The following is a 17,247-nucleotide window of genomic DNA, read 5'->3' on the forward strand; positions in this document are numbered from 1 at the left end:
AAACATGTAGACCCTGGAGTCTCTGGCAGCCATTGCACTTTGAACTTACTGTGATATTGCCGATATATTCCCACACTGCACCAACACATTCCATTATTGTATAAGTCTATCTATGGTAGATTATTTATAAAGGTGGCCACTGACAAATTCTTCATCCCTTTATGTATGAGGTCCTCTTCCCACCAAGAAGTGAAATCTATTCTGCCCCTCCCTTGAACCTGGGCTGTCATTGCAACTTACTTTCCCCAACAGAAAGCGACAGATATTCTGGGACTTCCCAGCTCAGGTTTTCAACAGTGGTATCTCGTCTTCTTTGACCCTCTTGGGACCCAGCTGTCATGGAAAGCAGCTCAGGCTAGACCACTAAACAATGAGAAACCATGGGAAGAGAGAGAGGCCAACCTGCTCCCAGCTTCCCAGCCACCCAGCTCAAATGCTGACATATGACTGAAGCCATCTGAACCAACACCAGGTGGAGTAGAAGAACCATGTCACCAAACCACAGAGCCTTGAGGAATAATAACTCATGTTATTTAAGCTCTCCAGTGTGTGATGGCTTATTATACAGAAATAAATGATTTTCAGGGTGAGTTGGGTTTTCTGTTACTTAAATGGAGTCTTCACTGGTTTGTTTCTATAGTCTTAAAGTTAAGATGCTATCAGCCACTAGTAACCAAAAAATCCAACTCAATAAGGATATTTCTTATCTTCATGATATGAAATCCCGTGTTAGGGCCACAGCAGGATTGGTTAATGGTTCAATGGTTTTATTAAGGACCCATGGTCTTCCCACTTTCCACGCTGTCATCCCCAGAGTTCCTCGGGTGACCTCCTGTCATGGATGTAAGAGGCTGCAAAAAGCCAGACATCACATCCAGACAGACAACATCCAGCAGGAATCCAGGAATATTTCTTCTTTATATGCCTTTTTAAGAGTGAGGAAACTTTTCCCAACATCAGGATTCATTAGCTTAAACTTGTTTTAAACTAATTACAGGAAAAGTGGAGTTACCAAGATTAGCTTACATGAACCAGTTTACCCTAGCCATGTAGGAAGTGGACACTTGGACCAAGGTGGGTTTCTGCCAGCAAGAAAAAAGGGCATGGTTGCTGCACTGGTAACCATGGTGTCTACTACATGAAATTAACATTTACCATGGAATGAAACAGACACTCCTGAAAGACAGGCAGCCTTTACCCAGCAGCCTTAAATGATCTCTGCTTCTGTTCTTCCACAAATCTACCCCATCCAAATGTCAGTTTGCAAGGTAGAATGCTACTCAAAACCCCACTCTAGCGGTTAGGGTCCTGGCAGGAAGCAGAAGGCATTCTTGGGAGGAGATTTGGAAGAGAATGTGATGAAGGGGCCATTTGTTGCAGTGCAGTCATGGTTCAACAGCCCATCAAAGGATGTTGTTACCCAGGGACCAGCAACAATGGGAGGCAGACATCACTTCCCCAGGCTTAAGAGGCATGGGGCAGAGAACTGTAGCACCTGGAGCCTGACATGATGCAATGGAAAAGGAAGCCCAATAAGAACTGTCCTCACAGAGGCATACAGATCTGCCAGGCCCCTGCGCTCAGGACAGAAATACCCCAGCCTCTCTCTGTGGGCTCCAGGCTGCAGCTGGCACCCCTTTTGGCGAAGAGCCATTAATAATGCCTATAGGCCTTTGGGGGCACAGAGCAGGGCAGAGAAGGCAGAGAATAGTTTTGGATAATGAGTGGAGAATCAATGAGTTAATTGACCAAAAACTGGAACATTGTATTGAAGTAAAGTAGTTCAGAATCCAGATAGTTTAGTCACTATCGCCATTCACTAATGCTCGTTTCTAATCATCTGTGGCTAATTCAAAACGTGTCCAATACTGCTTCTCTGCCACAGCCAGTCAGGGCAACATTCACATTCAATTGCATTCCTGCCCGGGTCAGGAGCCCTGCTCCTTACAGGCTTGCTAAAGGTGTTGTTCATGCCTCTGTGATGATGACCTGTGAGCGGAGAAGGGAGGTTGTAAACAAAGTACATCAATTAATTCAAGGCTGACTGTGTGGTTGAAGAGAGAGTTTGTTTCACTCTGGGGAAAACAGAGACGTTCCCTAGGACTGAAATCGCGGTGTCTGTGCGATGGAACAGTTCTCAGGTCTGGTTCAGAGCTGACAGCACCAAGTGTGTGCCCCGGGACGTGGAGGCAGCGCAAGCCTGGAGTTTTCACCCTGCTCCGGGCTGGGCCTCCTGGTGGCCTGCCCAAGCAGAGCCTGGGCAGATGCGGAAGCTGGACCGGCCAGACCGGCAGAGGGCTGCCCGCTGGGGCCGGCGGCTGGTGTAACAGGTTCTAAGGCTGACTCCAAACCCCCCACGCTGCCGGACTACCAGGGTCTGGAGACTGGGGGCGGGAGGCCAGGGCTAGGGCTCCGGTCGTGGTTCCGAAAGGAACCCGGATCCCAGCGGGGAGACCCTGTGCTTACCTTCGCTCAGCCGAGAAAAGCTGCACGACCCTGGGCGGACAGACCCCTGAGCCACACCTCCGCCCAGTCTCACCCGAAGAGCAGGAGGGGCCGCACGTGGGCGCTGGGCTCTCAAGGGAGCGCGACCCGGATCAACGAGACCCGAGTCCCCTCCCTCCGCCGGCACCCCCCGGGTACCTTCGCGATCTCTCTCCCACCCGCCGGGCCTTCAGTAGAAACATGAGTTTCGGGTCGGAGCGCGGCAGGGGCCCGGTACGCCGGCCGAGGGGGGCTTCCGCGGGGCACACAGTCCCCGCCGCCCGCCGCCCGCCCCCGGGCAGAGCTCACCGAATCCGCCCCGGAGGCGGAAGCAACAGGGAGTCGCCCCCACCTGTCGGCCTCCGCCCTCGGCCCCCGGCTCCTCTCCTCGCCCTCGCTCCGGGGTCAGGGAACCTGCCGAGGCGGGGCGGGCGGGCCCCTGCGCGCGTGCACACGCGTGAGGGCGAGGGTGCGGGCGGGGGCCGGGGCCGCGGGGCGCATGCTCACACGCGCCCGTGACGTGAGCGCCCGGACCGGCGGCCGGAGGCAGGGCTGAGCGGGGCGACGGGTGGAGGACCCGGGAGGGGAGTGGAAGAGCGCAGATCCCGGAGCAGAGCTGGGGAGCAGAACAGCAGCAGGACCCGCCGGGGTTTCCGCGCTCCCAGCCGGAGCCCCACCGCCCGCAGCAGCCCGGGCGCCCAGCCACGACCGCCAGCAGCCACCGCCGCGCCGGCCGCCGCGGGCCGGGCGGGGCATGAGCGCCGAGGGGCCGCGGCCGCCCCCCGCACCGCCCGGCGCGTCCAGGCTGTGACCGGGGCGGGGGCGCGCGGCCACACTCGGGCCGGGGCCCATGGGCGCGCTGAGCCGGGCGCCGGGGCGCTGAGCGCGGGCGGGCGGGCGCGGCCGGAGGAGCCATGGACTGCAGCCTCGTGCGGACTCTCGTGCAGAGATATGTGAGTGCTGCCCTCGGGAGGACCGGGAGCCGGGCGGGAACGGGACCCGGGGAACGGACCCCGCCGCCCCTCGCCCCCCGACCCCGCTGCGGCCGTCAGCCCGGGATCCCCGAGGGCTCGGGCGGCCTCCAGAAGCCGGCGGTCTCCCGGGGGACGAGCAGGACGCAGGGAGGACCTACGGAGTTTACACCCTCGGGCTTCCGACGGGGGCCAGCGCGCCCGCGCTCCGCCCCGGCCCCCACCTGCTCCCGGTGCACAGCCGCGTCCCTCCCGGGAGCCCGCGCTGGGATGGAGCTCGGGGCCCAGGGCCGGAGCGATGTTCAGGCTCGGCCCCCGCCTGTCACTTGTCCAGGCGGATTAGGAGGTTGGGAGGGTTACACTTCTGCAAGGAAAGGCGGTGATTTTTGCTTGTGTGCCACACCACGGGGGGATCCAGCAGTGAAGTTTGGGATCTTTTATTTTTCCTGAAAGTAACCAATCAGCTCAGAGACCCCGGGTGTTCCGAAGTCCCCCCGAATCCACCTCCCGTGGTGACCGGGTGGTGAGGTCAGGGGGAAGGCCGGGAGGGGAAAAGTTAGTTTCGTTTGACATCACGCCGAGGGGAAAGCTGCCTGTGGCCGTGACCGCCGGCACTGGGTATCCCAAGGGGGTGTGTGCGCCGAGAGGACGAAAACTCTCCGGAGGGTGTTGTTTCCTGGCCACTGTCTTTCACAAAAGGCTCCTTGTTTCCCAGCGGCTGCCGGCCCCGGCCCCTGCCCCTGCCCCTGCCCGGGGTCAGTCGCAGGTTGGAGGAGTCTAGTGCACGGAGGTTTGGGACCAGAAGAGGGTTTTATGATGGGAACTTCGTTTTCCCCCCTGGTATAGGAATTACCTTAGGCAGTCTTTCATATTAGCTTTCTTTGAGAAGGAGATCTTGGCACAAGGTGAAAGTTTCTTTTCATCCAAGGGGAACGCCAAATCAATGCTCTTCTCCCGAATCTAGACACTATCTAGAAGACTCAAGTCTAGGGAGCTTGTGTGCACCTTTCTAGTTCTTCCCTTACGAAAGTCAGTTACCTTCAGTGGAGAGAACTCTCTCTCTCTTCCTCTCTCTCTCTCTCTCTCTCTCTCTCTCTCTCTCTCTCTCATTCTAACTTAGCTGATGAAAGACTTATGTTATTTCCCAAAGTCCACATTGTAATGAGTGGTAAACATCAGATGCCACCTTTGTTTGTTTTTTACAGTAATAAGTTTTAGAAAAACCAATAATAGCGACGATAGGTAACCGGACTTATAAGAGAAATGCTTTCTTGGCCAGGAACATGCTTTTCTCAGCTGTATCACCCCGGCGGTGTGGGTCTCTAGGCCAGTTATTGTCAAACTGCCTCGGTTTCCTCAAAGGGAAAATGCCCCCAAACTATTTTTTCGCATTAATTTTAACCCTCTGCCAACTCTGACATTTTGCAGTAAAAAGAAGGGTTGAGTCGTGAGAAGCAAAGCGCAGTTTTGGCCCCATGAGAGCCGAAGGGTGGATGGGACATCTTTCCTCTTCCTCTGACCTGGCCCAGGTGCCCTGACCGGTGGGTCTGACCTCATCACGCATTCCTGACTCCTTCATCCTGAGACTGGGCAGACGTGTCCAATCTTTGTGTATCTTTTACTCCCTGACTTCCTCCAGGCCTTCGGTTGCTTTTTGTGATATCAACCTATAGAAATGTCAATGTAATTTGCATTTTAAAATTACCTTTTGCTATGTTATTAGACTTAAGAAAAAAATTTTTCTCTCAAATCCAAGTGGTAAATATTTTTTAGTGGGCTTTCCAAGCATATGCATTGTTGGTAATGTCCCTGGACTGCAAGTTACGGGATACTTTTCATGCACTTTTTTATCATGTCTACTTTTCTGCACTTTTTTTTTCAGTTTGGTCATTTGGCCATTACACCATATTCACATACAAAGTCATTCATTTCTATGCTATTAAGTTCATGTCCATGCTATTAAACTAATTTGACCTTTCCCAGAAACAGTCATGATCTGTTTTCTTATAATTTGGTTATCTTTCCAAAGGTCCTTCAGTATAATGTAGGGCCACATTATATTTCCTTTTGCTAGAGGGGGGGAATGTCTGGGGTTGACCATTCATATTCCCTGCAGTTGTGGCTTAAATCCTCTCCTCTGGTAGTGATCGCATAGTCAGAATTTCTAGAAGAAAGAAAACTCAGCTGCTTCTGATGCATGAGGGTTGCCAAACGGTAAAGAAGTCCTTAGAAAACATTGCTGTAGGTATTTTATTCTGGGTTAATCCCAAAGAGATAGAATAGACAAATAAATGAGAGAATTCTGTTCCAGGATTGGCTGTATATACAGCCACAGGTTGCATAGCATATATTACTGGTTGTTTGAATGTCTGGCGGGATAGAATCCATTTAAAGATGTTTTGTATTTATAAATGGCACAGTGCTTATGTATCATGAAGTAGTTTGATGTGTGAGTGTGTGTGTGTGTGTGTGTGTGTGTGTTAATCCTCACCCGAGGATATTTTTTCCATTGATTTTTTAGAGAGAGTGGAAGGGAGAGGGGGAGGGAGAAACATCCATGTGAGAGAGACACATCGATTGGTTGCCTCCCGAATGCGCCCTGAACAGGGCCGGGTATCGAGCCTGCAACCGAGGTATGTGCCCTTGACCGGAATCGAACCTGTGACCCTTCAGTCGGAGAGCTGACGCTTTATCCACTGAGCCAACTGGCTAGGGCTGATCTGTTTGTTAAAGACATTTTTAACCAAATGGATAAAAACCTAATGTTATCTCCTTTTTTGGAGATGTGAGGTAGAAAACAGATTCAGGTATGTAGTTAAAATTCTTAAAGAAACCAGTGTACCTTCTTGAGTTACCTATAGATTCTGTAAGCATAGTTACAATGTAATCTTGGTCAGGTTGCTTCTTTTTCTCTGCCTCAGTTTTCTTATCTGAGAATAATAGAAGTACCCATTTTATAGGGTTATTTTGAGGACTAAAGTGAATTAATACAGGCCTGGAGCTAAGAATGGTGCCTGGCTCCGGGGAAGTGCTCAGTGAATTTATCACTACTCGCTGTTAACATAATTTTGTTAATTATGCTGTTAAAATAATTTTGGGAAGGTGGGCAAGGAGAGAGCAAACATTTCTGTTGGTCAATTAGCAGGGGCCTGGGATGCGGTGAAGAGGTGAACTGGGCCCCCTCCTATTGAGCAGTGTGTAGGCCTCAGATAAGATCTGTCAAACTTGAAAACAAGGTGTGCTAAAATACAACAGGCCAAACAAAAAGTCTACAGGCCACGTTGGCCGTAAAGTTTATTTAAGGGTGAGCATTCTAGGTCTGGACAACCTCCCTGGCAGGACGCTTTTCCTCCCTCTCATCCACGCTCCACCTCCGTGATGGCGAACCTTTTGAGCTCGGCGTGTCAGCATTTTGAAAAACCCTAACTTAACTCTGGTGCCGTGTCACATATAGAAATTTTTGATATTTGCAACCATAGTAAAACAAAGACATATTTTTGATATTTATTTTATATATTTAAATGCCATTTAACAAAGGAAAATCAACCAAAAAAGTGAGTTCGTGTGTCACCTCTGACACGCGTGTCATAGGTTCGCCATCACTGCTCCACCTTTAGGAGATTTGATGGAAGTTCTGTAGGTCAAGAGCTTACTTTAGTTGTGTCTCTGTCATTTGTTTTCAATTCTTCAGCCTGGATATTGCTTACTGGTTTTGTTTTGCTGCTTGTCTCAGTTTCTACTTGTTTCCATCTTATAATGTTTGCTTTCTGGGATACCTCCTACATTTTAAGATTTTAAGATAGCAAACTTAAGAAAAACCTGGTGGTTTTCCTTGCTGACAGTAGATATTTGGTTTTGAAGCAGTTTGTTACATTAGGATTTTCTTTATAAGGGAAAAAATAAACATTATTAGTCCCTGGAGAAGCATGGCTATGTTAGAGTGCTTTAAACCTTCTAAAAAGTTCAGCCACTTTTATTTTATTTATTTATTTTATTGTCTGAAGTTTTATATATGTCTCCTTTTTCCCTGTTTGACCCCTACCCCCAAATTCCCACTCCCGAGGGCAAGCCCCCACCACTCCAGTGTCTGTGTCCATTGGTTATGCTAATATGTATGTATACAGATCCTTTGGTTGATCTCTACCCTGCCTCCCATCTCCCCTGCCAGTTGTCTCTGGATCTATTTTTGTTCATCAGTTTATGTTGATCATTATATCCCACATATGAGTGAGATCATGTGATATTTATCTTTCTCCAACTGACTTATTTCACTTGGCCTAATGCTCTCCAGTTCCATCCATGCTGTTGCAAATGGTAAGAGTTATTTCTTTTTTATAGTGGCGTAATATTCCATTGTGTCGATGTACCAGTGTTTTAATCCACTCATCTGCTGATGGGCACTTATAGGTTGTTTCCAAATCTTAGCTATTAGAAATTGTGCTGCTATGAAGTTCAACCACTTTATACATCACATGTGTCTATTTTTGTTTATTTATTTATTTATTTTGTCACCAAATGGTACCTGTGAGGTTTCTTGTTCTAAAAGGCAGACTTATTTGTTTGACTCAGTTATAACACTTTGTTTTAAAAACTTTAAAAGCTGCACACTTCTGGAGTTGTCTTTCCTAATTCAGCTTCACATGTTGAAATGGGGGCCTTCCTGTTGTTCAGCTCCTGGAGTCTACACCACCGGATCGCTGAGCTGAGCCACTTTCACCACCAAGGCTTCAGGTGTTTGAATTAGGTGACCCTTAGGCGTGTTATCCATGACTAATGGTTGGTCTGGCTCTGGCAGTATAGAGCAAGGCTGTCGTACGGCCTTGTAAAGTGTTTACCCACGGGTTTACCAAGCCCAATAGCTGTTTCCAGGACTCGTGTTTTAACTGGACGTTTTAAAGCATCTGCCGAGGTGTATAATTCAACCTTGACATTGCAGCTATTAAGTTAAATTGTTTCTATTGTTTTTTCAAACTCTTTTAATGTCTGCTTATTAGGAACAAGGGATCTTGAGGTGCTTTTATTTCATGCCAGAGGGTAAATTTAATAACACAGGAGAAAAGGAATGTATATTACTGGGTTTTGCTATAGTCAGTTAAATTTCCAGGGATGAGAATACTGCATTGAATCCACTGACGAACATACCTGTTTAATTATACAGGAAGTTCTCTGTTTGCAGGTGTGCTGGGACCATCTGTTCCAATGGGTTAATATGAGATGGGTAGATCCCCAAGTCCCTGACTTACAAATACTTTCTTAAAACCAAGTTAAATGTAGGCAAAAATGCTATTTATGTGCCATGAAAATCAATGAAAAGCAATTTTTACAGCACTAGAAATTCAACAGGATTGGATAGGGGATGTTTTTGCTTTCACTTGGATACTGGTATCTGAGGAAAACAAAATAGATTGTGGAGGTCAAAGTTCAGCATCAAAGCCTACCAAACTCCGGTTCAGACTCTGCCTTGGCCTCTGATTGTGAAACCAACATGGGCAGGCTGACTGATGTCTTCATGCTTGGTTTCATCTTGAAATGGAGGTGATTATTGGGCCTCGCTGAGGGGTAGCTTGGAGGATTGAGCAGGGTGCAGTGTTTGCATAGGTAGGTGCTCAGGCAAGGGACATCTTGTTTGAAATGTGGGTTTAATGCTGCTCAGCAACCCTGCAATTGTGTGTCCGTAAGGACACCAAATCCTTGTCCCTATGGCACTTACCTTTGGATTGGGGCCTGCAATTCCCATCTGCTTTCTCAGACCTCTTATAGCCCTTCTTTTTCATGTGGAGAATGGGCGACCTTGCCTTGTATTTCATGGAGAGAACTGCAGTCATCAGATGAGGCTCCCTCTCCCACTCACCTGACCAGCTCTTCCCTTTTTAGCTCTTGCCTCCCTCCTGGTGTGGGGCAAGGACCTCGTTCTGATAAAGGCCTGTCCCGTAGTTGTGCTTTGGGTACCCCCACAGCCCTCCCTGTAATACGGAATCGTACCTCCAACCTTCCTTTTTTTAAAAATAAACTTTCTTGACCCTCCTGATGTTGTTTCTTTCACGTCTAAACTATTTTCTTGTTCTATTTATTTTTTAAATATATTTTTATTGATTTCAGAGAGGAAGGGAGAGGGAGAGAGAGTAGAAACGTCAATGATGAGAGAGAAACATTGATCAGCTGCCTCCTGCACACCCCACACTGGGGGTTGAGCCCGCAACCTGGGCATGTGCAATGACCAGGAGTCGAACCGTGACCTCCTGGTTCATAGGTCGACACTCAACCACTGAGCCATGCTGGCTGGGCTAATTCCTGGTTTTAGATGGTTAAAATGTTTACTCCATTTATGTGCTTCTTTAAAACATTTTTTTAAGTTAAATTTATTGGGGTGACAGTTAATAAAATTATGTAGGTTTCAAGTGTACAATTCTACATAATAAGTCATCTGTATATTGCATTGTGTGTTTACCACCCAAAGTCAAATTTCCTCCTGCCACTATATATTTGACCTAGACAGCTAAACGTGGGCACTCCCTTCACCATCTCCATCACTTCCCAGCTGGCTCCCTCCAACGGTCACCTTTCTGCCCTCATGCTGGAACCTCAGACACACTGCATGTCCTTACGTACTGGCAGCAGACATTTAGTGAGTGCCTTTGGTAAATCTGTGAGCCAAACAGGAAGAAGTCACCAAATCCTTGTCCCTGTGGCACTCACCTTTGGATTGGGGCCCGGCAGGCAGGAACCATCACATGAATGAACGTGGGAGTGTGCTGGAAAGTGATAGGTGCTGGAAATGCTAGAGTGGAGTGGGCCTTACTGAGCAGCAGCCTGAAGGGGTGAGTGACAGACCACGAGGTGTGCGTCCCAGGCAGAGAGAAAGGCCGTGGAGTATACAGTAGCATCAGCAGCCCCTCGGCCTCTCCTGACTGTAGACGGCCCTTGTCCCCCTTTTCCATCAACACCTCTGCCTAGGAGGACACCCCAAATACCTTCTTTATGTGTGTGGGTCCCACATTGCTTTCTGAATCTCAGCTTCTCCCCACTAAGTCCGTCCGAACAATCCTGGTGCAGGGCGTGGTCGGCACTCTGCCAGCATCTGCTGAATGAGTGATTACCCTTCTTATCATTATTGTTAATAGGACGGGGAAGAAGTTGCCCTTGGGCGCTTCTGAAGGAAACTGTATGGTGCTTCCAAGGCCTGGAGTGACCACTGACGGTTTTTAAAATCATGTTTACCGTCACTTCAAACTTTTGGATTCCCTTTCCTTGGTATATTTCATAGTTATCAACGTGTGGAAATGAGCTGGGCAGGCCTCTCACTTAGTAAACAGCAAATTGGAGGGAATGAAGTCCCCAAGGTCTCCCGCCGCGCATAGTCCCTGCACCTCCAATGGGCCACCCTGACTTGGTTAGGTTCCGTGTGCAGTATGTCCCCGTGCCTGCCTCGGTGCTCTCTCGGTGGATTGTGGGCTGACCCTCTCATAATGGGGGACCCTAGGATTTGTTTCCTCTTCTCTTGTCCTCATTCCTTGGACCATGCGGCCTGGGAAGGAGAGACCAGCAGGAGTGCCCCTCTTCTGGAGTCAGACGCGCTACCGTTGCGCCACGAGGTCGACCAGAGTGCCCCTCTTCTGGAGTCCCGTCAAGAACAAGTGCTCTGAACGGGTCCCTAATGGGACCCAAGCTCCCTTGAAACAGTGTGCAGAACTTTTGCATATATGCTTTTTGGTTTCTGGACAGGGGTTTCCTAATTTCTGTTAGCTTCTCAGAGGCGTGTCTGCCCTCGTGAAAGCTAAGAACCCTTGTCGGAGAACACAGACAGGACACCGGCCCTTTGAATATGTTGCCGTCGGCCCATTCGGTGGCTTTAGAACTATTTGAAATTCTTGTCAACATTTCAATATGGACGCATCTACATAAATTTCCCCACTTTCGGTACAATGTGGCAATGCCTCACTGTGTGGCTTCCCCACGACCACAGCTGCTGGAGCGAGCAGCCACTCCCAGAGTTCAGTGCTGTCCTGAACTCTGTGGCTTCCTGGTCCCTGCACCTGAGCTGCTTGTGACACGCCCTCACCCCCCAGGCAGCATACTGGCTCTTCTGGTTTCAGTGGACACTTGAGGAGCTTAAACGCAAACTGTCCACATTTTTTGCAAGTTGCTTAATGTGCTTTACCTGCTTTTGTCCCCTGATGTGCTCTCTTTGTTTTAGAATGTACCTGACTATGGTCGCCAAGAGCCCAGGAGGTTTCTATTTCCTCTGGGGTATATCCTGGGAAGGAAGCCCTTTTAGCAGCATCTACAGGAGGGTAGTTGGCTTACTCAGGCTGGCACGCCCGGATAGGAAAAAAACCAAAACATTAGACAGAGAACCAAAAGAGAGGATTTTAGGTTTCCTCTATCAACTGTTACTTTTGTAACCTGGCCAGACCCAAACATGTGAGCACTGTGGGCAAGTTAATCATTAGTCGCCTCTCCAAACCAATCCTTTAAGTCGTTTTTGCACCTTTTTAAGTGGAGTGGGAAGAAACTCATTTTCTATGAGTAAAAATGATCTACTTCTTTCTTTATGTTCCCCAAAAGGAATTTGTTAGTAACATATTTATACTTATTTGCAATTGCCTTTTCTTTCAGTTTTTTTTTAAAAAAATCATAGTTAATTTAATTGAGTTAGTCATTCTCTAAGGATAAAGCTAATCTAGGTGGATATATTTTTAAATTCCTACTCTGAATGTATTTATGTGGACACTTCTGACCTCTCCTGATTTTCTGTCAGCAAAATGTTTCCCATTTTCCTGTGGTTTTAATTTTATTTTTTATGGGATTCAGAATCAGAGCAGTTCTTGGGAGGCACATTAAAAAGTTTACAATTGAGACAATAAAAGAAGTCACTTTTTTTCTGGGAGACAGCAGTATGCCATGCATTATTTGGTATCAAAATTTCCATTCGCTGGCTGCACTCAGGGTTGGCGGTCCATTGAGAAATTTGCAGTCTGTTTTTTTTTTTTTTTTTGCATGTAAAAAAGAATTTAACAAAGATAGGCTGCCACTGGCAAGAAGTTCTTTTAACTTCCATTCATTTTACTTCTGCTCTGTTGCGGCACCTGTCTCATGGATTTATGTAATCGGTAGAGACCAAAGTTAACCAGAACCTCACTTGAGATTCATGCCAGCAATGATCTTCTAGATCGGGGTGCCAGCAGCCTTTTGGATGGCAGCCCTGTCTCCAATCCTGCTCTGCGCCTGGCAATTCACTTAACCCCCAGAGGCAACTGTAAAATGACACTAATGGCATTTGTTGTCTCTGCTTCTCTGGGTCACGAGGACCAAATGAACTCATGGACGTGAAAATAATTTGTGCAAAGTAAAGGGCTGTAAAAATAACTCAGGAAAGCACTGTCAGTTTCTTGTATATCTCATGTGGCAGAGGTAATTGTTTTTGGCTCAGAAAGGGAATGGAAATAAGATCATTTTTCCTGGTTTACAAGACAAGAGAATTTCAAGAGAAGGTTTGTTCCTTGTGAAAAAGACTCTTTGGCCAAAGGCCAGTAAATTAAGAGGTCAACAGAGATGGGAGAATGGGTAGCCTGGGAAATACGGCATCTCCATCCTTATCCTACTTGTCCCCTTTCTTCATGCCCCCCACAAGGGAGTAAAGCAGAGGACTGCTGTGAAAGAGACCCTGGTTACTGTACGTACAGGCTCCTCCCTCAAGCAGCCTGGGACAGCTTGGCGCCCTTTCAGAGAGAGAAGGGAGCTGCCCTTCATTCATGTCTGCTGTGCTGGGTCCTCCCCAGGAGTTTTAGCCAGAATCTCTCACTTTATCCTCACAGCAACCCTGAGAAAGAGTGCTGTGTCTATTCTGCACAAGAACACTGACCCCTGCGTAGCAGATACAGGTGGCCCTTTTGTCTGACTAACCGGTGCCCTGTACATTCGGGTGTGCGTGTAAAAGGTTTATCTGTGCCTAAGGATGGGCAGGTGTGTAGTTTGCCTCGTTCAGCCCCAGTTTATGTTGTTGTCCTAGTACACTAATTAAGAGTGTCCTTTTTTCGCTCACAGTTCACTAGGGAGATCACTTCATTAAAATTTCTCCACCTCTTTCAGTTAGTTGCTGAATTTATCCCCAGGTGGACCTGCATGGACCTGCTATTCCCTTTATGAGCTTAGATTTCAGTAAACTGCTGAGGGAGAGCAGTCTACCTGCGCGTTGCTGTAGCTTTTCAGGAGGATGTGGAGGCCAGTAGTAAACGAATAAAACTCCTTTTGGAGTCTTCAGATTTGAAATCCAGAGAAATTAGGGTTCATTATCAACATCTGCTTCTAGGTACATGTATGCAGAGAAGGAAAGAGAGAGAGAAGGAGGGAGGGGGGAGAGAGAGAGAGAGAGAGAGAGAGAGAGAGAGAGAGAGAGAGAGAGAAACTTTATTTAACCTTAATTACATCCTAAAATTCCTATCTCTAAATTCAGTTACATTGGAGATTAGGACTTCAATATAAGAATTTTGAGGGAACAAAATTCAGTCCATAGCAGTATACTATTAAAAGTAGGCACTGATTAGATTGTAAATACTGAAATAGGTGGGGAATGTCAAAGAGGAAAGTTTGAAAAAGCACATTACTTGCTTACTGTTTTATCAAATAATACAGAAACAGATGTTCCACGAAATCTGGAAAAGTAAAAACGAGATAAACATTTTGTGGGAATGGGTGGGTTTTGTTTTTTTTTAATTTAGGTGATTGGACCATTATTAAATATAATAGACCACAACTTCTAAGATTTGATCAGATCTACCTAAGGTTGTATGCATTTGTATATTTTCCTTTTCCTTTTGAGTCATCTTCCTCCCCACCCCGGCATGAGGTTGGTAGGAGAATGGTGGTTGGTATTTGAAAAGGCTATACGGCATATTGTTTGGGGTTTTGTAGTACAATCCAAATCCACAGCGTCTGGCTGTTGACAGGACAGATGTCACGATATATGCCACATAACTGGATTGGACACATTTGCTTATTATGTGGAGGCTGCTGGGCAATGATCCAGTTCTTCTAGTAAATGGAATTGCATTTTAGGGACTTTCTGTTCTGTTGACCTGCCTCTGTACAGGATGACATTTTACCTTTGGCAGATTTGGAAAGTGATAATTGGAAGTTGAATTTGAAATGTTAGTTAAATAATAGGGACATGTTATCAATCTCCGGGATTGTCTGTAGTAGTGGGACCAAAACATGCTGTTAGCACTCATGCTATGTTACCCAAACTTCTGTTAACTTCATGTGTTTTCATGGCAGTCTGTACGTTTTCAAATCAACTGTCTATCTGTTTTTTTGTTTGTTTTGTTTTTAAATCACAGCCTTATTGTCTTTCATGAAATATTTGCTTATGCTGTTATAAAGCATATATCAGAGATTATATAAAATTTTATGAAAGTACAGTGGGGCCTTAACTTACGACTGTCCCAACTAACGAGTTTTTTGAGATACCAGCTGTGTCTCCGCCGATTTTTTACATTGAGTTGATAGAGTAATTTGAGTTAACGAGCTCCTTAACAAGCTCGGTCTCAGAACGAATTAAACTCCTAAGTCAAGGCCCCACTGTATTACCCACTTTTGGTCAGGAATATGGCCTCTGATGATTGTTGGAAGAGTTCTGGATATTTTTCACTCATTTTGCCTACAAGTGCAAGGCTGATTGGTTCCAGCCTTAAATAGAAACCACAAATAGCCGTGACACTATTTAAAGCCACAGTGGAGTGCTTCCACCTCACAGCATGGTCCTCCCTGACTGTCTGTGCAAAACAAAGTCCTGAAGTGGAGGGATGCACTTACTGAATATCTCAAGTTTGTATTTTGGGAAATGTGAGTCTGAGATTGGCGTGTTGGTGGCCCCCTCCCTCACATCGGCCCCACGCACAGGGGCAGCTGGCCTGCTTCTCCTTTCTCTGCCACAGGCCTCATGGCTGTCTGGAAAGGAGGCTGCCATTTCCTGGGCATTACATAATCTCCCTGCCTCTGAGAAAAGAGGATTTCCTCCAACCTATTTTCTGCAAAGGATTAGGGACAATGAAGTTCTGCCATTAGAATGTCATCTAGATTTTTGTGTAATTTTTTGAGGAGGTCTCAGCAGTTGCTCACTAAAACACAAGTATGGTGATAAAATCCAGGACTAATCGTTGGTGTGGCAGATATGCCATTTTAGGGTAAACCAGACCTAGATTTATATGTCACTTAGATAAAATACCTGATAAAATATCTGAAAGTCACAGATAAAGGCTATGCATTTAGAATAATTTAAATTACCTTTTCGTTTTAGAAAGTGTTTGAAAGTAGTTGTTTTGATTCAGATATAGATAAACCATTAAAATGTTAGCTAACCATGAGGTACATAATGCATTTTTCCCTGTAATAATCAACTTTGATATAAATCTGAAAGTAACATGCATACAAAGAAATGATTGTCATGATGGCGAGAGTCCTCATTTCTGATGTTCCTTAACTCATCTTACCATTTCTCTGATGAAAAATGAGACTAGAATAGGCAGCCTCGTGGCATTGAAAAAATATGTGTAGGGGTAAACACGTCAAGATTCTTGTAAGGAAAAGTATTTGATGCACTTAGTGCATACTAGGTGCTCAACATGTTCATCAAGTACTTATTGAGCACCTGCTGTATGCATTAGGGATGCACAAACACCCTGGATCTCCTGGAGACTGCGTTTTGGTCGTAGGAAATAAGCACATAGCATGTTGGGTATTAGAAGTGATGTGGACAAAAATGAGATGGAAAGAAGGATCAGGAGACATGTTGGGGTGGTAGAGAAGGTGAGGGCTGGCTTCCATGGGAATGTGACAGGAGCCAGGTGGTGGGTGGTTCCAGGCACAGGAAGCTTGAAGGCTGGACCCACTGAGCAGCCTGATGGAGGAGGATGCAGGGCCTGAGGGGAAGGGTCCATGGGAATGGGGGCCCAGGAGGGTCTGAACAGAGAGATGGCTGGTGAGCTATATCTTATTTAATAGGAGCACCTGGCCGCCCCTCAAGTTTCATCGCTTAAAATGTGGCATATGTTATATGTGTTGCTTTTTTTTTATAAAGTTTTAAATTTGTTTTAAAATTATATGGCCAAATGAAAATGTTACATAATAGATAAGTTAGGATGATTTATAACAGTATAAAGGTGTGTTGATTTATTGAATGACTATATAATAAGTTCGTTTATGGACAATTTTTTTTATTGTGGTAAAACATATTTAGCGAAATTTACCATTTTAACCATTTTAAGGCGGTGAACCATTCAGGTTTTAAGTACATTCATTTTGTTATGCAACTATCACCATTATTTATTTCCAGAACTTTTCCATTATCCCAAAACAGAAACTGATTTATGGGCAGTTTTAAGTAGCTTATTCCACATTTGATATTGTATATCTTGCTTTTTTGGAAACTTTTTTTTAAAATCAACGAAAAAGATCATAATTGGGTTGTGAGAGACATATTGAAACCTAAGCACTAATTAACTTTTAATGGAAAATGTACCCAGGTAGGAGGGATTTTTTTTCTTTTACATAATTGGTGGTGGTAAGTTTTATTGTAAGTTAATATTTGAATTTGAGGATTCATTTGAACTTTGCTTTGCTTAATATGTGTTTATCGGAGAACAAATAAGAGCCATGATTATTGTTCCAGGGAAGAAAATCTGACATTTGCTTTAGAGTAATTAATTCTTTAATAAGAGACAGAATACCTTAAAAAGTATGTTTAGTTGGCAGTACATTCAGTATTACAGTCATCCTGATAAGTTTGTGTATGATG

At 46.0% G+C, this 17,247-nt stretch overlaps 1 protein-coding gene and 1 long non-coding RNA gene across 6 annotated transcripts in view; one reads left to right on the plus strand and one right to left on the minus strand.

Moving 5' to 3' along the window:
* Positions 1 to 687: 687 nt before the first annotated feature.
* Positions 688 to 2,942, minus strand: LOC132228552 (uncharacterized). The gene is made up of 2 exons (XR_009451371.1): positions 2,644 to 2,942; positions 688 to 1,989 (listed from the first exon to the last, which is right to left on the minus strand). It is a non-coding gene; the product is annotated as an uncharacterized LOC132228552 (long non-coding RNA).
* A 100-nt stretch (positions 2,943 to 3,042) lies between these two features.
* Positions 3,043 to 17,247, plus strand: part of ATP11A (ATPase phospholipid transporting 11A) — a 144,405-nt gene continuing 130,200 nt past the window's right edge. For 4 of the 5 annotated variants that reach the window (XM_059685140.1, XM_059685142.1, XM_059685144.1 and 1 more), the window contains exon 1: positions 3,044 to 3,437. In XM_059685140.1, coding sequence (XP_059541123.1) covers positions 3,399 to 3,437 — 39 coding nt within the window. In that variant the 5' untranslated portion in view covers positions 3,044 to 3,398. Of the gene's footprint in view, positions 3,438 to 17,247 lie in introns of all 5 variants that reach the window. The other variant, XM_059685141.1, reaches the window with a different exon arrangement.

Source organism: Myotis daubentonii, chromosome 2, assembly GCF_963259705.1.
Source record: "Myotis daubentonii chromosome 2, mMyoDau2.1, whole genome shotgun sequence".
In the NCBI taxonomy this organism is placed as follows: domain Eukaryota; kingdom Metazoa; phylum Chordata; class Mammalia; order Chiroptera; family Vespertilionidae; genus Myotis; species Myotis daubentonii.